General features: G+C 45.9%; 1 protein-coding gene across 6 annotated transcripts in view; it reads left to right on the top strand.

Annotated features, from left to right (window-relative positions):
* The window catches only part of PTPN3 (protein tyrosine phosphatase non-receptor type 3), a 112940-nt gene that overhangs the window by 37142 nt on the left and 50985 nt on the right, over positions 1-24813 (top strand). For 3 of the 6 annotated variants that reach the window (XR_003964170.2, XM_032595560.1, XM_030293415.2), the window contains exons 3-11: positions 491-598; positions 676-718; positions 3278-3356; positions 7931-7975; positions 11621-11673; positions 18112-18232; positions 19364-19451; positions 23417-23505; positions 24611-24674. Coding sequence is in view for 5 of the 6 variants with exons in the window: in XM_032595560.1 (XP_032451451.1) it covers positions 491-598; positions 676-718; positions 3278-3356; positions 7931-7975; positions 11621-11673; positions 18112-18232; positions 19364-19451; positions 23417-23505; positions 24611-24674 (690 nt within the window). In the remaining variant the exon portion in view is untranslated. The other 3 variants (XM_030293421.1, XM_030293420.2, XM_030293418.2) reach the window with 3 other exon arrangements.

Here is a 24813-nt window from a genome sequence, read left to right as displayed (position 1 = left end):
TCACTTTGAGGGCGTTTAGGATGGCATTTGCTTATTCTTAGCCATCTTCCTCATGCTGTTAGTAGTTTTCTTCCCTGTACACGCTTCCGTGGCTCCCGAGGGGTCAACAAAACTGATGTGGGATTAGCACTTTGCTGTGGATAATCCATGGGTAGGTCATGGAGAGTTTACTCTCATCTTGATATCTGTGTTTCCCAATTCAGACATCACTTGGGAATCTCTGCTAAGGGGAAGGAAGAAGTCTCAGACAATTTAACTATACTGTCTTAAATCATATTTATGTGGTTTTTCTTCGAGCCCTACTTCCCATGCGTACCATGTGACTTCTTGGCGTGACATTTATTAAAGCATTTCTTACTACAAGATACGAGTGTTCATAAAATCTCTAAATGTTTTAACTCCTTTTTGCCTACAATAAAGATATTTAACCATTGGTTTTTCATTCATTTTAAAAATATGCCCACTAGACCTTTTGTTTTTTTTTTCTTAGAAACAAGATACCGGTCAAGTTCTTCTGGATATGGCATACAACCACTTGGGTGTGACCGAAAAGGAATATTTTGGTTTGCAGCATGGGGATGATTCAGTAGACTCTCTTGTAAGTATCATCCCTTTAAGACATCGCTGGATTTCTGTATGGTTTGGTTTTATATCTTATGTTTTCTTACCCAACAGAGATGGCTGGAATCAAGCAAGCCCATCAGGAAGCAGTTAAAAGGTGAGGCTGACCTTCTCATTTCGGTTGAACACTGGGTATTCGTGTATCACGGCCCGTTTCTCTCTTCCAATTATCCGTGTGCCTGTTAACATCTGGGACCCGGCTTCCAGGTGGTCCAGGTGATGTGAGTAAACTGTCTTCTCCCTGTTTGACTTCTGAGTGAGCAGAGATGCTTTCAGATCAGTCCTCACCAGCAGTGAGCAGGAAAGGTGAAAGAAGGCAGCCAAGAGCCCAGGAACCTACTTTCTTCTTACAAGGGAAGGGAGATGGCTTTTCTTAGCCCAGTGTGAGAGCCAGGGTGGGAAAGGCATGTGTGCATGCAAGCACACGCATGCACACACACACACATACACACCCCTCCTACTGGAGTCTGAGACATAGGTAGTCAATATAACAGATATAACATACTGCTCCTAAGCCCGGTGCTGTACATTAACTCCCATTTAGACAGGGTTTCACACCATGCCCCACCCCACCCTCCGCCTGGATCCGTCCTCAGCCTGGTTTCTAGCATCTCTCTGTTCCCCTTTATGCACTTTATGTCCCAGACAAACCTGGCTGACCTCCTAGGCTGCACACATTCCTCTGTACCTTCCCTCAGTCTGTTCCCTCTGTTGGGATTGCTTTTCTCTCTTCTCTATATCCAAATCTTGCTGTTCTTCAAAGCCACTCAGACTCTATCCCTACTTCTACTAGAAGCCATGACCCCTCCCCCCCCCCACCCTCCCTTCATGTGTCATTGTCTGCTTTGCTCCTCGGAGCATTGTCCTTCATCTCCCAGTCACCTGCCTTAATCTTCCTTGGAAACTGCCAGCTCTTTCAGGTCAGGGCCCCTGCCACACCTTCTCTGCGTTCCTCACAATGCACCCCCTCCCCAGGAGGTGGCCAGTGAATGGCTGAGGGGTGAACGGCAGGTGGATTTTTACACATAAGTGTGCACACACGTATGCCACCTCCCCCCACTCGCCCAAGCACCCACATGGGAAGGAGTAGAGACAAGGAACCGTGGCCAGGATCCCACTGCTGCTGTCCCCTGGAGCATGGGCCTCCAAGTCCTGACCTCCCTCAGCATTCAGAACTGCCCACAGGGAGCCACAGAGCCGATGTGCAGATACATGCCTGCCCCCATTTAAAGTCTCAGAGCAGTGAGTCCACACAGGCATGAATACATTCCCTCATCGTTCATTCCCTCACTAACTCATTCATTCGGGAAGTGTATCCTGAGCTCAGATTTTGGCAAGGCACTGGGCTAAGCTCTGAGAATCCGGTCCAAATCAGATTTGGACCTGCCCTCAAGGAGCTCACAGCCAAGCATGGGGATATGGACACCAGGAGAGTGAGGGTTCTAGGATAGTTCTGAGCACGTGATAGGACACTCTGGGTGCACAAAGGCATCCTGAGACACACATTGACAAGGTCTGGTGGGAAGGAGCTGAGAAGATGTCCCAAGGCATGGGAACACTTAGCTGTCCCCTGATGTGCAGGTGGTCAGCCTGTACCAAGTTACAGCGTCACCCGCTGGTCCCTGGGCACACATGCAAAGGTACATTCGTAGGTGCACACACACTGCTTGAGTCTTTGACACAGGAGAGAGACTGACAGAACTAAAGACAGGGGAGGTAGAACCCTGGATGAACGGAGGTCGACAAGTCTGTAAGAGGAGCAGGGTAGAGAAGGCTTGAGTTTCTGAAGCAGGAAAGTGCCGAGCACATAGATAGGGCCAGCGAACATTTACTGAGTAACGGAGAGGGGTGCAGCCGACCTGAAGGAGAGCACGGAGCTTAGCAACACAATCTCCTCTTCTCCTGTTGCCATATCTAGCAAAAGAAATGGGCTAATTTTATCTCTGCAAGCAAATCGATTCTTGGTATTGTTGCATAAAGCCGTATTTGAGTATGGTAATTAATTGCATAATAATGTTTGCTAGTATGTTCGTCACTTTGGGAATTTACTTTGCGTTAAAAAGCATGAATTGTCCAATATAAACGTGACTGAGAGGTGGCATAGCAGAATCAAAAACCTCAGTGCTACTGTTCCGGTACTGTCATCAGCTGTGTGACCCCAGGCAAGTCTCTGTGCCTGTTGGCCCGTCTGCAGAAACAGTGCCATCAACACCAGCCGAGCCTACTCAGAGTTAAGGCGGTGTTTCAACTCAAGAATATACCTGAAAATGTTTGGGAAAAGTATAAAGTCGCTATATATGTGAGGTTATTTCTTTGTGAATATTGTATAATCTGTTGATGTCAGGAATTTTTAAAATTCCTGATCTAGATAATGGAGTGCATTGTTTGAACACAGCCCTAAGTTAAACCTGTATTAGGAGGTAATACCTCATTCTGTGCTCATATTGCAGATTATTCTACTTTTTGCAGACTTGGAGATTTCTAAATAGTCACTTAACCTGTGCACTCCTTGTTCGAAATTAGTCCTTGTATCGATGGAAAAAAGCAGTGGTCTAGTGAAAAAAAAAAAATGCATCACTTAATGGGAGAGTAGCAGCTTACCTGCATTGACTTTTTTAAAGGGAAAACTTAAATTTGTTTTTGAAAAATGTTGTAGGAGGTTTCCCCTGTACTCTGCATTTTCGAGTAAGATTTTTTATACCTGATCCCAACACACTGCAGCAAGAACAAACCAGGTAATCACTTTTTTTTTTAAGTTTCCTTTTTAGTATATAAAAATGAGTAACCACTAAGAATGTACGCGTTATTTTATCACTGTGGCCATACACTTCATTTGGGTAGAACCACACCAGTGGTTCCCATCCAGGTAAAAATCAGAGGGGTACATACTGAACTTTTCATCAGCTGATTAGTTCTCTGTCTTGGACCTACTTACGTCCTTACTTGGTGCAATTCCCAATACACTCCCTTCCACCTCCTCCCGCCTCCCCCGCTGCCCCAGCCTCTCCTGCCTGTTGAGAGTGAAGTGCCCAAAGAAAGCAAAGTCATCCGTTCTCTAACGCAGGCAGGGTTTGGAAAACCATTGTGTGAAACGGTCATCCCCAGATCAAACAGCCCCGTGTCTCTGCTAGACTAGAACTGAGGCCCTTTAGGATAACGAGGTGTTTAAACTAAGCATTCTCTGCCACATCCCTAGTTGGTAAGAGACAGAAAGCTATGCAAGCTGGACCAGCTTCTCTCCTGAGTGAATCAGGGTACGCAGGCAAAATGTGAACCAGATAAGGGAAAGAGAGCCCAGATAGGATTGTTTACCCCTCAGGGCTTGGCGTAGGGCCTGGCTCTTGTTTTGTACTGGCACGTGGGGTTTCTGGGTGGGGAACAGTGTTTGGAATGGAGGGGGTGGACACAGGAAGGTTGTTGCTGTTTGAACAGTGACCCTGCCTCTACTTCCCCTCCCCCATGGCAACGTTGAGCCCTTTTATTATTGATCTGTTTATTTTTCATAGGGAGGGAAATTTCCAGAGTGTTTCCTCTACCAGAAAAAATAAAATAAAAGTGGATATTAGGAATATTGACTCCTATTCTGTGTTCATTGTTCCCATGAGACCAACACCAACAAGGTGACATCAACTCAGGCATTGAGTACTATGTTTTGTTTTGTTTTGCTTTTGAAGGTAACCACATGATGACATTTTAACTTTTAATGTGTTGAAAGGGTAAATATTAGTCTGTTATTCTGTTTTGCTTTCTTTGTGCACCTCTTCCCTCCACGTAGCAGCCATTGGAGATTTGACTATGTTTACTGTTAAATTAAATTTTACGCCAGAGTAAGAGATGCCCGGCACGGCTCATTGGATAACCATGGGAAGTTCACATGGTGCTCTGAGTTTTCCCCATAATGGCTCCTAATGCTGGTGGACTAAGGGGGGGTAGCAGATCGGTTCATGAGCTGGCGGACACAGAGGGGTGACATAATCTATAGGAAAATGAGTTTGAAATGACCCTACCAAGGTTCCCCCCCCCAATCATTACTAAATATCAAGTTCTGTTCAAAGGATGCTTTAAAAATGTTATGATGGATTATATATGTATATGCATACATGTGTGTGGTTTTTTAACCAGTGGGTTTTTAAATCACAACCACACAGCAAAAATGTATTTTGCTTCACAATGCAGTGCAGATATATATTACCGAAGCAAGTGTTTAATAAAACAATACCAAGTGCAGATAATTTTCTATTCTCTATTTCCTTCTTTTTAAAATGCCCATTGTGACCTGTTAAATTTATGACCAACTGATAGCCTCTAACCCCAAGCGAGAACTGCACTACCTAACCTAGTAATTGTCACTCATCGTCCTACCTGCCCCCATGTGATGCTAGAGCTATGGGGGTGTGGTGGCCGAGGGCATGGTAGCGTTCTCCAAAGACCTTGAGTGAAGGGATGGCTAGGGCTGGCCTAACCCAAGAGTCTCTCTCTCCAGTGCCTCTCTTGGGCATTGGGCGTCTACTTCCATACCCCACAGGAGAGAGGCTCACTCCCTCTGGGTGCCAACAGAATCTTCCTGCTGAACCTGACATTTGACAGGATGGAAGGAGGACTTGGGGAGAGACAGGTTGCCTTGAGATCTGTAAGGGATGAGGGGAATTAGACATGCTTGGTGGTAGCATGATGGCCAGCGGGCAGAGCATCCAGAGAGGCAGATTTGGGCACAGAATGAGTAATAGACTAATTTTCGTTCTTACCTGAGCCCAGATAAAATTTGATTTGTTTGTGTCCCTCATACAGTTCACTGCTTTAGGACTGACACCTGACTGTATGCACCCCACCTCCCATCTTAAGATGGGTGGTATCCCCAGTGTGGAATGGAGTGTAGCTGTCACCTCCTGGGATTTGGGGCACCAGATTTCAATGTAACAGGAGCCACGGTAGCAGCCACCCACATGGTGCCTATAGAGCTGGTGGGCAGCCAGGACTCCCAGATCTTTTCCTTATGCTGAGCCAGACGTCCACCATTAATTCACATGTCTTTTTTTTTTTAACTTAGAGTTTCGCCTATATTCCTGACACACAGTATTCTATTAAGCCTCAGCTCTGTAGCCTATCCAAAAATAAATCCTTCTTAAAGACATTTGGCTATCAAGCATCGGAGAAAGTGGTATTTGTTGTTTTCTGGGTTTTTTTTTTTCTAAAATTCTGGGCTGGGAGGCATCTGTCGCCCTTTTTGTGAAGTTGAGGTCATGGTCACTCTAGGAGTGACCTTTACATTTCTGAAGTCAGGCGTGCCAACTGTGTGGTTTTCTTTTATTCTACTTGTTAAACATCTCCTTGATCGTGAGCCTCCACAGCTGCTGTTCCTGATAAATTTAGGTCACCCTACACAGAATTTCATTTACTGGTAGCTTTGAAATGAGGCTCCTTCAGGATTCCCAGGAGACCCCTCAAACTTTGGTCCTCCTTCCACTATTACAGCCTCTTTGTACAATGTCATGAGATTGACTCAGACACTTTGCTGACTATGTGATAACGTAGCACTTGATGAATGGTGATCTCCAGGTTCATGTTCATTTCCCTCCCTAGGAAGAAACACCGATCAGCTGGGCTTGCCCCTGGAGGGCCAGATTTACCATAGGATTACCCAGCATTCTCTCCCTTCTCTGCTTTCTCTCAGTAGCACTGTAGGAGAGAACACTTAATTCTGGTTGAATGTCAGCTTAGATAAACATAGGAACAAACTAGAAAGGACTGATGATGTTCTCGTAGGTGAAAAAGATGGTCTCCAATACAAAATAAGCATGAATCAGCACACGTATGCTACCCCGTTTCTCAGTGCTGGTCTTCAACACAGGAAGGGTAGTTGATAACTATAGGCAACATAATAATATATATCAGAGCTAGGAAACTGACCCTAAGCCTGTAGTCACTAGATGCATAAGAAATTTGTAGCATACTCAGGTTTTTCATAGTATGACGGTCCAGATTAAAATCAGATCTAACTGACCCCACATAACCTATCTGAATGTCTGTTTCCTCAAAAATAGGAGGTGGCAGTGCCTCCTTCTGAGCTGGTACGAGGCTGAAATAAGGCAAGCCATTATGAAGTTCCCTGCATCCGGCCCAGAACTGTGCAGAGAGGGGGTTGTAATGCCACGTGACATATTCATGTCTCAGAACACCAGCGCCTTGACCTTTTGAACGTATAAATTTGAAGGCATCATGAGACCCGATGTGTTTTAAATTGCCCAAATCAACACTCCCCTGCCCCGGGACACTTCTGCTGTATCTGTATTATATTTCAAGAAGTTTCCCTTTTGTCCTCTTGGCCAGACACTGGAATGTCTATCCCATTTGAACCCGGGCTTTAAAAAAGAGTGGGAGCTAGCAGCCGAGTGTCACATGTATGCCGCATCCCTAAATATAAAGTTTTCCGTATCCCTTCGTGGCCCGAGCATCGCTCTCACTGGTGTCTGCTCCCCACTCCCTGGATGGTGGGCAGACTTGCAGGGTGAGGGGCCTGTCCTGGGTTACCGAGCTCTGCCCACAAGTCACATGTTGGGTTTTGAAGTGCCATTCCTGGTGGCTCACAGACCAGTGCCGAATTCAGCTCGGAGGTCCTGGCAGCGGGTAGCTGATTGATGCTTATGCTTTTGCTCGAGCACCCACGGTTCCCGGGACACAGGAAAAAACTCAGCTGGGTGTTTGCACCCCAGCCAAGGAGGTGTCCTCACAGACCCACCTCCTCTCTGCCGCTTCATGCAGAGGGAACGTGGGTGTGTTGTGAAACGCGGTTCCCCAGTGCATGGGGGCTGCCTGTGCAGAATGCTCGTGGGTCCTGGTGCTCTCGGATGCCCCGAGTTTACGGGGGTGGGGGTGTCTACTGGCAACAGTCCTGGCTGATGACTGCCTCCAGCCTTTCCGTCCCTGCTCAGCCATCCCTGGGACAGCATGTGCTGGCATGAGGCTGGCTGGAAGTCAGACAGCCACAGGAGCCTTTGTTCCTGAAGGGGCAGCTTTGCGGTGGACAACCTAGCCCCCAATACTTCAGACAGAACCGTGTTTTGGGGCACCTGGGTGGCTCAGTTAAGCATCTGACACTTGATCTCAACTCCGATCTTGATCTCGGAGTCATGAGTACAAGCCCTGTACCGGGCGTGAAACCTGCTTAAGAAAATAAATTTTTTTTTAAATGTGTTTTTATGTATTTTGTTTTCTGAATGTACAGATCTTGTCCTTGACTCGTCGCCTTTTTTGTGTGTGCGTTGCTTCAGTTTGAGTGTTATGAATTAATAATAAAAAAATTGTTTCGTAGGCATTTGTATTTCTTACAACTGAAGATGGATATTTGTGAAGGAAGGTAATGAGAATTTCACATTCTTCTTTTCCTGTCAGTTGCCAGACACTAAAATTCCTGGTTTCAGTCTAATGAGCGTGCATTTCTGGTAACAGTATTAAATGTAGACAAAGGATGGATGTTGAAAGCAGCATCCGGCATGACTTTATGGCCTGGACGTCTGGTTTTAACCCGGTCTCGATTTGGAGAAGTGGAGGATGGATAAACATCATTTCATGTGTCAATTTTATTAGAAAAGGTACAGTTATCTTTCTGGTAAAGACCTGAGAAATTTTAAAGGGAGGGAGAGACCCAGAATGTGAGATGGGCTTCATTGAGGAAGGCAGATCAGGCCTCATTTAGGTCTACTTCCAAGCTCCTTAGTACCTATCATGACTCATTTTCTCACTGGGAGACTTTGTGCTCGAAGGCGTGAGCATCTGCCTATGATTCAGCACGTCTTGTGTGTCAGGACCATCTCCGTGGCCAGAAGTGTGTGAAATGGTCCAAGAAGGGAAAAGAAAGGCCAAGCCAGTGGTCCCTGAGCTGCCTTCTCCGAATGCTGACTTTTCCTTGACTTAAGGGAGAAACTGTAGCCGATGAACTGGTAGAAAGAGTCACAGCTTATTCCCATTCTCCTCATTCTGTCTTTCCCCCTGCCATTTCAACTGAGGTCATCAGAAGCCCCTGGAGGGAGCCCACTGTGTGGTTAGGGGCAGTGAGGCAGGAGCCCAGGAGGCGATTAGGACCAGTATGGGCTCTGGAGACCACAGTAGCCATGAGGTTTAAGGGAGAGCAGTACGGGCTGGGAGTCTTTGCCCTGCCACACGCCCATGGTCCCAGCTGAAAACCACATTTGGGGAGGGGAGGGGGCGGGGCGCCTGGGTGGCTCAGTTTGTTGGGCGTCCGACTTCAGCTCAGGTCATGATCTTACAGTTCTTGGGTTTGAGCCCTGTGTCAGGCTCTGTGCAGACAGCTCAGAGCCTGCAGCCTGCTTTGGATTCTGTCTCCTCTCTCCGCTCCTCCCCCGCCCATTCTCATTCTCATTCTCATTCTCTCTCTCTCTCAAAAATAAATAAAACATCAAAAAAATGAAAAAAAAAAAAAAAAAAAAGAAAGCCACATGTTGGGGACTTACAGGAGAGTAGAGAAAGGAGGTCCTTCTTGTCAAACCTAGACAGGCATCTTGTGTCCAGCAGGCAAAGAGCTGTTGGAGGTTTTTAAGCAGGAGGTCTGTGGCCAGAGCAGCATCGACAAAGATAGTGCCGGGACACGTAAGAGAAGGCTGGAAGAGGCTGGGGGGCTTCATCTAGATGGAAGGGAGATTTTCAGGCATGGCCCTGAAGATATAGGGGATGGGTTTGGGGGAGGAACATTTAGAAACAAGATGCATGTTGAATTCTGGATTGCCAGAACCTGATGACTCTCCAGAGCTCCTACAATTAGAAAATTTTTTGTAATTTAGCTCATTCTCCCACTCAGAGGAGGGAAGAATCCCTTCCCTAGCACAACTGCAGGCCTTGGGGCCTCTGCTTAAGCACCCCCAGAAATGAGCTCCCCCTTTTCATGGGGCAGCCTTCTTACATGTCAGGATGACTCCAGGTTGAAATCACCCACTCCTCTCTTGGGTCTTGGCCGCCCTCTACAGCAGTAACAACTTGTCTCTTCTGTGCACTCATTTCTTTTCTCCACAACTATTTCACCAACCACCTGTTGTGTGATGGGCTCTCTACTGTGCTGGTCAAATAAGGCAAGGCCCTGCCCCCTCAGGAGCTCTCAGATGAGCCCTCCACTTAGTAAAATTGGCAGTCTTCATTTTTTCTTCTCCAAACACAATACCCCTCATTAGTTTTGTGTGAAACCTGTTGGGGGCCACATTGTCTTCAATCCCTGGCATTCCTTGTCAGGCCTCTTGGTGGCCTCTACCACCTCTCTGAGGAGAGGGCCTCCTGCTACCAAACACTTCCTGGGTGTGTCAGGGTGGGCGTGGCCATTTGTAGCCATGGATCTTGTGACAGACTTGATGGATCTAATTAGCCCAGACTCCTGGGTGCCCTGATTTGTTTGAACTGTGTGGTTGGCAGTTCCCAAGGCATTCTCTCTTTCCAGCTGAGATAAATGACCTTGTCCATCAGATAGAGACCCTAAAACCTGGAGGGAAAGAAAGGAGTCTGTCTAGGGGCACGTGGCATGTTAGTGGCCACCTTGAGTGACCTTGAAGGCTTTTGGTATTCTTTAGTTTGTATTTATACTGTTCTTTGGAAATGTTCTTTTCTGACTTATTCATAGGATTGTTCCTTCCATCTAAATTGAACCTCCTTAGCCCATCTCTTCAGTTGTACCCCACGTCCCATTCACCCTGCTCTGCCGCTAGCAGGGACACTGACTTAGGTTTCATTGAAGCCCATCTTGGTAGGAGAGCGAGTGACTGGTGTTTGTGCTCCCCACGGGCTATCTGGGTCTCCAGATGAACAAACAGATGGTGAATATGCCTGGGCGTATCTCCATACTTGGAGAGATTACTTAGAAGTTCTAGCAGGGAACACGTGGTAACTTGAGGAAAGTTGGGGACCCCTCCAGTTGGGAAGGCTACCTTCTTGTGCTGCTTCAGGACTAGCACATAGCACAGCAGATGGGAAGGGGAACCCTGGGCTGTCAACCTGATTAGTCAGAGAGACGGGGGTGACTCACATCTTGGGAATCTCATGAGCTGCCATGGAAACAGTACTTTTTCTCCACTTCCCCTGGGGCTGCGGGAAGAATGCTCTTAAAATCTGTACCTCCCCACCCTGTAAGCCTTCATTTCTGCTGCTTCTACTCAGCCCCTCCTCAGTGCATTTCTCCACCTGGCAGAGATCCCTGGCCCAGGTCTGCTGGCCGAGCTCCTAGGCAGATGGTATAGTTCATGGTTGAACGGAGAAAAGGGAGCAACCAGAGGATTCAAAGGATGACTAAGCCAGAGATGATGTTATTGACAGAAATGGGGTGTTTGGAGGGTAGTGAGCCTGAGAGGAAGGGAGACCAAGTCTAGCAGCCAGTCCATGGGTTTCTAGCGAGTGGCAGGCAAACTGGGAGGTGGACAGAACATTCCGTATAGATCGGAAGCTTCAGGAGGGTAAATAGATTTAGGAATCTTAACTAACTGTTAAGTAATTTAGAACTCACAGGAGTTTTAAAATTTTAAGATCCTTTTCTATTTTTCCCACCTAAGAGGATGTCACCTTTCTAGAAAGCGGGTAATCAAGAATCATGGAGTCAACCGAAGTCAGATTTAGTTAGAAAGCCCTACAGAAAGTCTCACGTCTTTACTAGAAAGATATGAAGGCTGCCCAATGATCTAAGAGTATGATTTTCTCACTTTTCCTCTTTGTAATATGAGCCTGATCTTTCTTGATCAGCCAAAACCTTGGCCACCATTAGGCCTTTAGCTTCATGGTATTTGTATTACTGTGTATTATCTTAAACACAACAAAGTTCTCCTTTAATTTTAAATCTTTAGTGTTGCATTTATCTTTACTATTTGAGTTGCATCCTAAAATTGTCTTTGTTATGATTCAAGATGTTTTTTAATGGTTAATGCAAGAAAGAAGATAGGTGTTACCCATGATGGACGTTTCAGGCTGTTGTTGGCTCTCTCATGACCTCACTGATGTGTTTTTCTCCTGACAGGTTAACCTGCCCTCTTAACTCAGCGGTGGTTCTAGCATCCTATGCAGTGCAATGTAAGTCACCGAGGGAGCATTTCACAGCTGGACAAGACTGTTCTGACTGATGTCTTAAGAAAGTCACTGCCCTTTCCTGTTTGACCAGGTCTCTTCCCCTCTTCCCAGGAATCCTGTTGGGCAAGCTTCTCTCTGGTTGTCTGGAGAGTCCCACTGTCATCCTGACTGACACTGTCCACCCACACAGGGATGTTGGCCAAGGAGAGTGGTGAAGGGGGAAAGAGTGGATGAGCCCATACAACAGAAGTCACCTATCACACATTGTATCAACCAGACCCTCACATATTGTGTCTCATAACAAACCCCAGTGGGGCAAATATTTCTACCAGTCACCGCTTATAGACATGGAAACCAAATCCCACGGTTAAGAAATTTCCTGGAGACCACTCCTGCTACTTTCTTGGGATCTAAGGAACTTATTTTTAATTTTTTTTTTAATGTCTATTCATTCTTGACAGAGACAGAGCATGAGCAGGGGAGGGGCAGAGAGAGAGGGAGACACAGAATCCGAAGCACAGAACCAACACAGGGCCTGAATTCACAGACCACGAGATCATGACCTGAGCCGAAGTCGGATGCTCAACCGACTGAGCCACCCAGGCACCCCATATTTTTAGAGTTTCAGTAGAGCTAATGGGTTTTTTTATTGCCCTATAGCAGCAGTGTCCAATAGAAATATAATGTGAGCCACATATGTAATTTTTAGTTTTCTAGTACCCATTATTAAAAAAGGAAAATGAAACAGATGAGTATAGTTTTAATATTTTAATTAATCCACCATATCCCAAATACTATCATTTTAATATATAATCAATGAAAAAAAATTAACAAGATATTTTACATTTTTTTAATATGGAGTCTTCAAAAACCAGTCCAGATTTTATACTTTAAGCACATCTCAATTTCAAGCGTTCAGTAACCACATGTTGCTAGTGGCTGCCACATTGGATAGAAAGTCCATATGGAATTTTCTGTCAAGGCCTGTTTAAGAATTCATTTATTCAGTGAAACTTTGTTGCACATATATTCCACATCAGGCCCTGTGGTAGACGCGGGGTATGCATGGTGAAAAGGGGGCCTAGCCAGATGGAAGGCGAGGTATCACTTCATAGTTAGCCGTGTGGTACCAGAGCAGTACGCTAATGTAGAGGTCGGGCAGAGGTGCATGGTATGTAAGAAGGCTCCTCTACCTTTCTATAAGCCCCACAGCATCTTGGCCTATAACCCTCTTAAGCTGACTGTAGGGTAGGGAGTTAAGAGAGCAAGATGGTCAGGTCTCTGAGCAGGTGCTGGCTGAACTACTCACTCTACTTTGGTCTCAGAGGCAAAATAGCAAGAGAAGGCTGACAGGGACTGCTGAGGTGGCCTTAAGTCTGTCCACTCCCCTGGCTGCAAGGAACAGAAATAGGTGAGGGGAAGAGCAAGGTGGCTGGGCGGGCCCACAGCTTATCTGCCCACCTGCGGGATACCAGGAAGTGGAAGACAGACCTTTAACAATGACCCTACTCACTAGTAAGGTCAGATCCAGTCTCAGTCTCCCCAGATAGCCTGCATCTCCTTCTCTCCAATGGGAAACCAAGAAGAGGTTGCACAGTGACAGGCCTGGATAGATTTGAAAGTTCCCCTCTCCCTACAACACAGCTGGAACAGACCCGGCCGTGTTGTATCCAGATGGGAAATGGCATGGCCACCAGTCAGCCTGTGTCCTTACTGGTCTCTAGACCTCATGGACTCCATGTCTGCCAGGCTGATCAGCTGAAGAGACCAGCTTTGCTACATCCCGGTGTGAGTTTGGTGTTCGCAGCTGGAGCTTTGAGGGGCAGGAACACTAGGAAGGACATAGTCAAACTAAATTTAGATCCTGGCTTCTCCACTTGCCACTAATGTGGTATTACCTCCCTGAATTCCCGGGGGTTTTCTTCTGTAAAACAGAGATGATGGTGGTGATTACAACTCAAAATTGACTGAGTCAAATCATACATGTAAGGAAATGTATAACTAGAAACTTTACAGCCGGACCCTTGCTGGTAACTGAGTCAATGAGCACGTTCCTGGAGCCATGTTGCCTGGGCTTGGACTCTTCCACTAATACATCATGACCCTGAGCCTCTCCAGGCCTTCGTGTCTTCATCTGTGAAGTGGTGATAACTGTGTTTACTTCCTAGGGTTGTAGTGAGGATGGAATGAGTTATTGTATGGAAAGCTCTCAGGATAGCGCCCGCCGCGTGGCAAGTGCTCACTTGCGCTCTGTTTTCATGTCTGCCCAGAAGAAAACTTTCTGAAGAACTGCCTTTTGTAAACAATAAACTCTATTTAGAGTAAATTTAAGAACCAAATACGAAAATCCTATTCTAAGTCAGGTTCTCCCCTCTGCAAACAAGTGATAGAACTGGGCTAAAGGAAGTTATTAGCATCGGGAAAGCAGACACTAGTTTCCGTGGAAATATTAGCATGACTCTCATGCTTAATGAAATCATGTGTTGTCAGACAAGCAGTTTTAAGTATAAGCTCTTTATTCCTTCCCTCTCAGGAAGTACATATATATTCTTCCTGATACTTCTGTGCATGCATTTCTCTAAGATTAATTCTTAGATAGGGTACTGCTGGATGTCTAATTTTTATCTACTACATTTCACTAAATTGTCCTGGCAGGGGTGTGTCATATGAAGATAAGCCCCACTAGTGACAAGCAAACCAAAATCACATTTTCTTACTAGATAAAAAGTAATGTAGGTAAATACTGGAAAATATTTTTTTTTAATGTTTATTTATTTTTGAGAGACACACACACACACACACACACACACACACACACACACACACACAGCATGAGTGGGGGAGAGGCAGAGAGAGAAGGAGACACAGAATCTGAAGCAGGCTCCAGGCTCCCAGCTATCAGCACAGAGCCCAATGCAGGGCTTGAACTCAAGATGGACTGTGAGGACTGTGAGATCATGACCTGAGCCAAAGTCAGACGCTTAACTGACCAAGCCACCCAGGCACCCCAAATACCTGAAAAGATTTTATAGGTTGCTGGTGGCCTCAAGTATTTAGGAGGCTCAAAGAATAAAGTTCTTAGAAATACGTATTCATTCCATAATGTCCCTTGACCTCTGTCACGTGCAGGTTCTGTACCAGTCTTAGGGTGCACAGACAGAGCATGGCCTCTCTCTGGAGTCCCCTGCCTGCTGGGGAGGCACAGGTGGGCCAGCTGATGGTGGCAGTGAGGGTGAGCACAGAGGATGCACTCCATCTTGCATGGGGGAGAAGGAAGCGAGTCCAGAAAAGCTTCTTAGTGATGACCCCTGAGAAGAGCCTCCAAGATTAAGCTGGTGTTGGATGAATAACATGTAAGGGGCTTGCTTATATTACATAAAGGACTTTCCCGACAGAATAGTTTGACAGCTGGAAATGCCGCACATTTGAGTGTCTGGAATATACTCTCTGTTTCCTGCACAATATAAAATTTTAGCCAGAAGAATGCATGGAACTTAAGACAATGTACTTCCCACATAAACACTCATTTCCTTATCTTCCTGCTATAATTAGCTTGTGCATGTGTTGCTTCCCCACGAATAGGAAAGTGTATTGCTCTGGAGGTTAGGGTGTGTGGTATAGTAAGTAGATGAAGGTTATGGACTGTGGTCAAAGTCTAGGCTCCAAGTTACCAGCTGAGCAGTGTGGGCAGGTCCCTTCCTTGAGTCGCCCTTCCCTTAACTGTTTCATAGGGACAAAAGCAATGTCTGTCGCTGGGTTGTCATGAGCACTTTGAAATCAACAGGGGAACCTCTATGTGCTTGGCCAGGTGTTTGCAGATGACTATTTAACTTTGTTTCCCTCTAGTGGTGAGCACAAAACTTTGCACGGAGTAGCCGACTAAGATTCCAAGGGAAAACCACCCTACAGGGAGATTCCCTCTAGGCCTTTTGTTAAGTTCAGACATTTGTCAGTGACTTGACTAAAGATGACCTTGCTGTTCATGTTTGCAGAAGGGCCCAGGGGTTGGGATTTATCAGCTAAAACAGATGACCAAGTCAAGGTCCAAGAGGCTCACCATGAGCAAATGAAACCAATAGAGTAAAATTTAATCGGACTCTGCCTTGAGGCTTAGGAAAAGCCCTTTGCAGCATTTGGCTGCCCTCTGGGGACATAACCCCTGTCCTCAGCAAATGGCGAGCAGCAGCTTGGACCTGGCAGGCAGGCTGGTGGGAATGGTAGGAGCATAAGCTGGGGGGGCATGGATCACCTGGGTTCTGGTCTTGACTGCTGGAAGTGGCTTCAGTGATATGGGAAGTCCCTTGTCTCTGGACCATAGTTTCCTCTCTTTTTTTTTTTTTTTTTCTCTTTCTTTTTTTAGTTTCTTCCCTTTTAAAACGAATTTATGCAAGATAATTTTAAGACTTTCTCATGCTGTCCTCATTGGGGGCTCTGTGTCAGGGCATCTAAATTATTTCCTATAAACACACGGTTCTATACTTCATAATGTACAAACTCACCTATACACCACACTTGTGCTTACATAATCCAGCCTTGACATTGCAGTCCATAGCTTAGCTGCATTTGGCTGGCCTTAACAGCCTATGGTCTACCCTTGACCAGGTCTGTGTGCATAGAGCACTTGGCTTTTTAGGCCCTCTTCCCTTTCCAAAACTGAACTTTGTAGTAGCCTTTGTTTCAGTTAGTTCTGAGCCCTGTGTCCCTGAGCACCTACTGGGTGCCATGCATAGGTGCTAGGCCCCAGGGATGAGTCTGCCTCACTCCCAGCCCTCAGGGAAGAGTGTGAGGAAACAGATCCCTTCATTATGGTGTGGATCTCAAAGAGCAGCTCTTGGGTGTGGTGGCAGTTGAGGGTGAGCAGGGCCAAACGGACTTAAAGAAATATGTGCTTGCATCTAGCCTCTCCTCTTTGTGATGAATTCCCCTAAGCAGCTCCCTGGCTCGTCTCCTTCCCTCCTGAGATTGGCCATGAAGCATCACAGCAGCTTCTCCCAGTCCCCATCCTCGTGTCACAGAAGGAGCTGTTTGATTTAGAACTCTGTGTTGAGTGGGTGCTGTACAACGCTAGCCCTCAGAAGCTGCCTAGCGTTGAAGCCAACTGTGGGAAGAATTCATTGAAACCTTTGGAAAGATCAAGGTTAATATTTTTAAGAAAAAGATGAAAGTGTCCCATTAACAAAATGAAATACTACTGGAATACCTGGGTGGCTCAGTCGGTTGAGGGGTTCAGCGCCGGACTTCGGCTCAGGTCATGATCTCAACAGTTTGTGGGTTTGGGCCCCGCGTCGGGTGCTGTGCTAACGCTCAGAGCCTGGAGCCTGCTTCAGATTCTGGGTTTCTCTCTTTATCTCTACCCCTCCCCTGCTCACACTCTGTCTCTGTTTCAAAAATAAATAAACACAAAATTTTTTTTCAATAAAAAAAAAGAGAAAATGAAATACTAGAGTAACTGCCCATCAGAACTAGAACTTGTTTTTCTCCTGTTTTTAAAAAGATGGAAAAACTGAATCTTCGTGAAGGGAAGCAGGTGTCCCTGTGTCCCACAGGCAAGATCCTTAGGTGCCCCACCCAGGGTCTTTTTCCCAGTCTCCTCAACAGTCCAGACACCCAAATGGTTTGAATCCCCAGGGCAGCCATGTGCAACTCTCAGGAATATCTATTACACAGTAGATGTTAGTGAGTCACGTTTGTAGAATGGCAGTCAAGAATCTTGAGGGAGAGGTGCCGCTTAGAGCAGGGATGGATCTGGGAACCCCTCTGTAAGGCCCTCTTCCTACACCCTCTGCAATTGCAGGTCTCCAGTGTTTCCCTGACTCCCCCAAGAATGTTCCTTCTGCCCCAGAATTCTGCCCTCACCTTGCCAGGGCCCGTCAGCCCCACCCACTCCCAGCCCTCATGCCACCCCCCCACTGTGCCTCCGAACACATCCTGGTTCCATTTCTTCCACCACTTTTCCAAATTCCGGGGACCTGGTCAAGGTGCAGGCCGTGGTCAAGTCAGCATAACCTGCCTTCTGCCCACACACATTTTTTAGAGCAGGCTGGTCCAGTGTTGTGATCACCTTGGGCTACTAGAGAGTCCGTCTTCTGCACAGGACGTGGCATACAGGGCATGGCATTTTTGAGTGGCTTCTCTTCTCTTTATCCAGGGGTACGGTGCAAACTGCAGGGCTCACCACAGAGCATGGGTTTAGAATAGGGCCTAGGTTAGACTGTCCAAATGTCTGGCCGCGGGGAGAGAACATTCAGCTGAAGCATGTGTGGTGGTACCACATAGGGTTCAGATAGAAATGTAGAATCTGGAGCTAAGGAGAAGCTCAAGTTCATGCAGTGGTAGAACCTCTTGGAAGAATACTTCCAATGCTTTTCTTGTGATGCTATAGATGCTTGTGAATGCAGACCATGTTGAAAAGGCGATTTCCTCCTCATTCTGTCTTGATAGCGCATTTTGGAGACTATGATTCTTCCATTCATCATCCAGGCTATCTTTCTGATAGTCAGTTTATACCAGATCAGAATGATGACTTTTTAACGAAGGTGGAATCGCTCCACGAACAGCACAGGTGAGAAGAGGGGTGGGGTGGCCTACTTTGGGAACCCAGGTCGCACATTTCAGACCTTATGTTCCCTTGTGTCTGATGTGTTCTCTTCCTTTTGTTCATGAATCCTCTTTTAAGCTGTCGGAGGTTTGTGAACCTTTGAGATGTTACGATGGCAGATATATTTGGCATAACTAGCATTTCTGTAAAGTGCAAAATCCGGCAAGAGTTTAAGGGGATTTACAGCATTCTTTTTTAGGGTGTCATTGAAATCTGTTAATTCCTAGCGGAAATGCCCTTTTTAAATATGCCCCACAAATTGACCTACCAGGCAACTTTTAACAGTTGACCACATTTGATAAAATGGGTGGCTCCATCAAGCATCATTGAATAGACAGGCAGGTGGACGAATGCCAGGAGGCCCTGTGAATCCCACATCCTCCCTGGCTTCGGGTCGTGAAACCGCCCTCATTCTAGAAGGGAGGCCCGGTCTTCCGTAGCTGCCACAGACCCAGCTTCCACTCCAGCAGATATGCCCGATTCTGGGCTCCTTGTCCTTTGCCTCATTTTATTCAAAGCTACAGAGAGGCAACTCTATAGTCCAGGTCAGATCAGGGCCATCCTGACCAGGAAGGCCAGGTCTCAAGGGACCTGATGTTGTTGGGAAGGCTGCAAAAACAAAGGCCAAGCAATTGGCGTCCCTTCTAAAAGGCACGGCCAATCCTCCCTCCCAGAATTGTTTCCCAGGCAGAAGCCAGCATCCTAAAATAGCACAGTGACGTTTGGGAGTTTGAGGCTGCCAGAAGAATAGATAAAGGTGGAAAGACCTGAAGAGCACCTATCAAGTAAGCAACTTGGAACAAGGAGGGTGGGAATTCCGAAAGGTGACTTCCTTCCGTATCTGAGTATTGAGAGCCTAATAATGGGAAGTATTATTCAGTAAAGGACTTGAGCAGGCGGTGAAGTCCTATTCGGTGGGCAAGAGAAAAGACCTGGTTTAGTAGAATTTAGGGTGAGATTGTTGAAGATTAATAACATAAGGCATTTAATAACCTTACAGAAATGTTACCAATTTGGAGGGGATTTTTATGTTAAAAATTGGAGTTGTGTGCTCTGTTGATTCGAGAGCTCTGCGTTGTCTCTTGTCTTCTGTAGTGGACTAAAGCAGTCAGAAGCTGAATCTTGCTTTATCAACATAGCACGGACCCTCGACTTCTATGGAGTGGAGCTACACAGCGGTAGGGTAGGTACCCTCGGCATTTCCGGGTTCAGAAATTAATTTCCGAAGGTTTGAAAACTTCTTTGAGACTATGTCTTTTCCAGTATAATAAAAAAAGAGCTTTGTGTAACAATATTCAGAAAGTTTATAAAGTTGGTTATCCAGTTGTTTTTTCATGTTTCATGCTTCCATGGGGTCGGGGGGCAGGGTGGTCATGGGGATTAGAAACAAGTAGTTTTTATTTTTATTTTTTAAAAAATGTTTATTCACTTTTTGAAAGAGGGCGCACGAATGGGGGAGGGGCAGAGAGAGACAGACAGAACCTGAAGCAGGCTCCAGGCTCAGAGTGGTTAGCACAGAGCCTGACGCAGGGCTCGAACTCACAAGCTGTGAGAATATGACCTGAGCTAAAGTTGGATGCTTAACTGACAGAGCCACCCAGGCACCCCAGAAACAAGTAGTTTTTAAAAATTTTTAATGTTTATTTTTGAGAGAGAGGGAGAGAGAGAGAGAGAGAGAGAGAGACAGAGCATGAGAGGGGGAGGGTCAGAGAGAGGGAGACTCGGAATCAAAGTAGGCTCTAGGCTCTGAGCTGTCAGCACAGAGCCTGATGCAGGGCTCGATGCCATGAACTGTGAGATCGTGACCTGAGCCAAAGTCGGACACTTAAATGACCAAGCCACCCAGGTGCCCCAGAAACAAGTAGTTTGTAAAGATGATTTCATATGATGATTAAAGAAGCAAAAAATGTGTCTGTCCATTTTCCAAGTGATATTTTAATGAGCCAAGGTGTTTACTATTTCATCTCATTGCTGTTCAAATTACCCAAATATGACAGCTTTTTCTTTTAAAGTTTATTTATTTATTTTGAGAGAGAGAGGGCACGTGTGCACACATTGGGGGGGGGGTGGTGGGTAGAGAGAGAGAATCCCAAGCAGGCTCCACCCTCAGCACAGAGCCCTACACGGGGCTCAATGCCATGACTGAGATTGTAACCTGAGCCAATATTAACAGTTGGATGCTTTTAAAAATTACAATGTTATTGGGGCACCAATATTGGGTGGCTCAGTCGGTTAAGTGTTCGACTTTAGCTCAGGTCATGATCTCACAGTTCGTGAGTTCGAGCCCCACATCGGGCTCACTGGTGTCGGTGCAGAGCCTACTTTCGATCCTCTGTCCCCTCGTCTTTCTGCCCCTTCCCTGCTCATGCTCTGTTTCTCTCTCTCTCAAAAATAAACATTAAAAATTTTTTTTTAATTATAATGGTACAATCATGAAAACCAATAAATATTTTAATTGATTGTGACTTTTAATTTTTTTTAATGTTTATTTTTGAGAGAGAGAGTGGGGGAGGAGCAGAGAGAGAGGGAGACAGAGAATCCCAAGCAGGGCCCTCACTGTCAGCACAGAGCCCAGTTTGGGGCTCTAACTCGTAAACCGTGAGATCATGACCTGAGCCAAAATCAAGAGTCAGACGCTTAACTGACCGAGCCACCCAGGAGCCTCTTGTTGTGACTTTTTAAATAAAATTGACTAGGGGCTCCTGGGTGGCTTAGTCGGTTAAGCGTCGACTTCGGCTCAGGTCACGATCTCACGGTCTGCGAGTTCAAGCCCCGCGTCAGGCTCTGTGCCGACAGCTCGGAGCCTGTTTCGGATTCTGTGTCTCCCTCCCTCTCTGACCCTCCCCCATTCATGCTCTGTCTCTCTTTGTCTCAAAAAAATAAATAAACGTTAAAAAAAAAGTTTTAAATAAAATTGACTAATATCCATCATCTACTGAGTAATTTCTATCTGCCGGATACAGTGGCTTGCTTATTTCCCCCAGTAATGCTGTGAGGTATTATCATTACCCCCATTTTACAGATGGAGAAACTGATACTCAGGGACTTTTGGAAGGTCACACAGCACAGAAGTAGCAGCTTTAGTACATGACCCCAGCACTGTCTAGTTGGCCTCTGACCTTTCTATTTTCTGCCAGTAATTGGTCCACATCATATACAAAAGAAAGCAAATATTGAATACCTAGTAGGTACTAGGCATTGTTCCAGATGCTTTCATGAGACCACAATGTCTCGTTTAAAGATTATAGCAACCTTGAGAAATCAGTATTCGAATCATCCCATTTTACAGTGAGAAAATGTAGGCTCAGGGAAGTTGAGTAAATAATCAGACTCTACATCTGAGAGTTTTGCGATTCATAGAAACACTTTCATTTCTTTTATGCCATTCCAATCCCATAACCGTGTGATAGGCAAGTTACAGCCTCAGTAATAAAGGAGGAAGAAGATATGGGGTCTTATAAAATACCAACTTTGGGACTTGATGGTTAATTTTTATTCCGTTGCAAATAATCACTTGCCATGGAATGTTGTGGAGAACTTTCTTCAGCAGTGAAGTGGACTTTATCTGTATCTGAGTTGACCTGCACTCTCCCTACCCCCTGTGTCCCATGAGTGACCTCGAGCCAGATGATTACCTGCCTGGCTCACACCTCCCAGGGTATCAGAAGGAGCTGGGTTACCTTTGACTATGTTGTGTCAGGCAGAACCCCCTACACACCAACGACCTGACTCCACAGAGCTCACTTCCCAGTAGTTCAAAGGCTCCGATGGGTCCCGGTGACCCTCCAGGTGCAGTGACTCGGCAGCCAGGCTGCCTCCATCTTGAGGCTTCACCTAACATGGCCTTGTGTGTGTGGCAAGGGAAGAGGAAGTTGGAGGGTTGGCTTCACAGCAGCTCTGAAATGATTCAGCCCAGAAGAGATCCATCACTGCTCCTAGAACATTGACCATGACTAGTCACGTGACCCTGCCTTCTCCAGTACAAGTGTATCTGGGAAGTGTGGGGACAGGCGTGGGAATTTAGTGGATAGTTACTATCCTGGGTTGAGTTGCATGTGATCCCAGCTGGGTACCCAGGAGTGAATACTCTGGACTTTCGACTGTATCAGTCAGCAGTGTTTTGTTTGGCCAATTTCTCTAATTCCCCTTGTTCATATCACTGTCCACAAATGATTTGTCCCACCACATCTTGAAAGGTAAAAGGAAATGAAAATATAATTATACCTGCCACATGTTCTCTAATTTTAGCCTTTGGAGAGGTGGGTTTGATAATCCTTATTATACAAAAGGAAAAATTAAGGCTCAGTAGCCCAAAATAACACAGCTAATAGGTGACAAACCTAAACTTCACACTCAGTCGTAACTAAGTCAGACTCTGCCCCCGCTCCTATTGAATATAATTTGGAGTATATGATAGGGTAAATTGGGGCATAGGTGACTCAAGGGAAGGAAATGTTTTATTTTAAAATTTTATTTTACTCAGGGAACCTGGGTGGCTCAATCAGTTGAACATCCAACGTTGGCTCAGATCATGATCTCACAGTTTGTGAGTTCAAGCCCCACGTTGGGCTTGTTGCTCTCAGCACAGAGCCCCTTTTGGATCCTCTGTCTCCCTGTCTCTGCCCCTCCCCATGTTTTCATTGTCTACGGCAATGCCTAGCGCACAGGCTCTTAATAAATGTTGAGTGTATTGGATTTGTAGGCTGTATTTCTTTCTCAATTGGATTTAAAGTCAGCAGTTCTACACTTCACGACAGTAGCTAAAGCCTTTTCAGTGATGAAAGTTGAGATTGGTATAAAGCTGTGCGGAGGGTGAGGTCTTTCTGATGTTCACATGATATCTAATACTAATTGTAGGAAATGTACAATTGGATATTCATTTCAAGATTCCGTGGAATGATGAGTAGGCCTTGCTGGTAACTCTCTAACCCAGAGGGACCCAGATGTTGCTCTCAGGCAGCGCGTGTGCATTTTAGAAGAGTCTGGTGCTAAGCATTTGGATCTTAAGTATCAGTTGCCTGTTTTCCATAACATTCTTCCTTTGGAGCTTATACATACTGCTATTTATAACAGCGTGGGTGCTTGAGTTACCAGAGGGCATAAGCATGACTGTAACACACTGTGAATCTCGGTTCTTCCTTTTTACAGGATCTGCACAATTTAGATCTAATGATTGGGATTGCTTCTGCGGGCATTGCCGTGTACCGAAAATACATTTGCACAAGTTTCTATCCTTGGTAAGTGCAAACCACTTCTAATTATTTTCTGAATCATGCTTTAAAAATATGCTGAACAAAAGAAATGTTATCTCTAATTTTAAACTGGTATTTCTAAAGGAGGGGTGGAGACCAGGTTTTTACCTCTGACCTCTGAGGTTCATCCAGATTCGGTACTTGGGAAAAGGAGTTTGGTTTCCACTGGCAGCCCCTTCCTCCGGTCACCCTGTGGTTTGGGATACTCTGTGGAAACAGGGATGAAGTGGCTCAAGGCAGGTTTTGGAGTTACAGAGTCCTGGGCGGTACATTGGCCAGAACTCAGAGAACTTCCTTTGGGCAGGAACTGTATTGTCACTGTGGTTCCTTAGTTATTAGTTGGACTTTTACTAAGTATTCTGTTCTGGTCTACAAACTCAGGGGACCAAACAGACTTAATCCTCACAAGACCACTCTGAAAAAGGCAGTGCCTTCCAACTACGTCATACAGGACTTGTTAGCAGAGGCTCAGATCTGTGCATCCCTTATTGAATGATCTTGAGCACTTAGGGGAGGTGTCTGAGCCTCAGTTTCATCATCTGAGAACTGGGAATAATAATATGTTGCAGGACTATTGCAAGGCTTAGTTGAGGGACTAATGTAAAGCTTTTAGTAGGGAACCGGTATATAAAAATGCACATGGGGGCTATAATCGTGTTCTTATGCAAACTTGACACAGGGCCATTAAGTACCAGAGTGGAGATGTGGACCCAAGTCTGTCTGGTTGCTGTCTGTCCTCCCTCTGCTGCTCCACACTGCCCTCAGCTGGTCTCCCCAGGCACACACCAGCTCAAGCAGAGCTACACTGTCACAAAAGCAAATGACCACAAACAGCGCACATTGCCCATGGTTCTCGTTATTTAAAAGCTACATCATGATTCAGTAGTCCTTATGTGATACTCAGCTTCAGTGAGCTCCTTGGTATGCAGCTGAGGCTACAGGCCTGTTGTCATTCCTACCACGGGGTAAACTCTAGGAAGCGGAGAGCCCGTGCTCCTCATGGTCATGGAGTAGAGGATACACGTTGTGAGGCATCAGCTGCCAGCCAGCTGATCCCTGTGTGCATTTTATATGTTTCATTTTTTTGCAGGGTGAACATTCTAAAGATTTCTTTCAAAAGGAAAAAGTTCTTCATACATCAACGACAAAAACAGGTGAATTATGTCTACACTTGCTTTGTTTCTTGTGTTTTTAGCCACTTCAGCTCTTGGTTCCTCAGCAGGTGAAGGCAGCTGGCCGTCCGTGTGACTGGGGGGAGAAAGAGCATGGCATGCGGGGGGGAGAAAATGGAAG

The sequence above is a fragment of the Lynx canadensis genome, chromosome D4 (assembly GCF_007474595.2).
Source record: "Lynx canadensis isolate LIC74 chromosome D4, mLynCan4.pri.v2, whole genome shotgun sequence".
Lineage (NCBI taxonomy): Eukaryota > Metazoa > Chordata > Mammalia > Carnivora > Felidae > Lynx > Lynx canadensis.
This window is presented reverse-complemented; position numbering and strand designations above follow the sequence as displayed.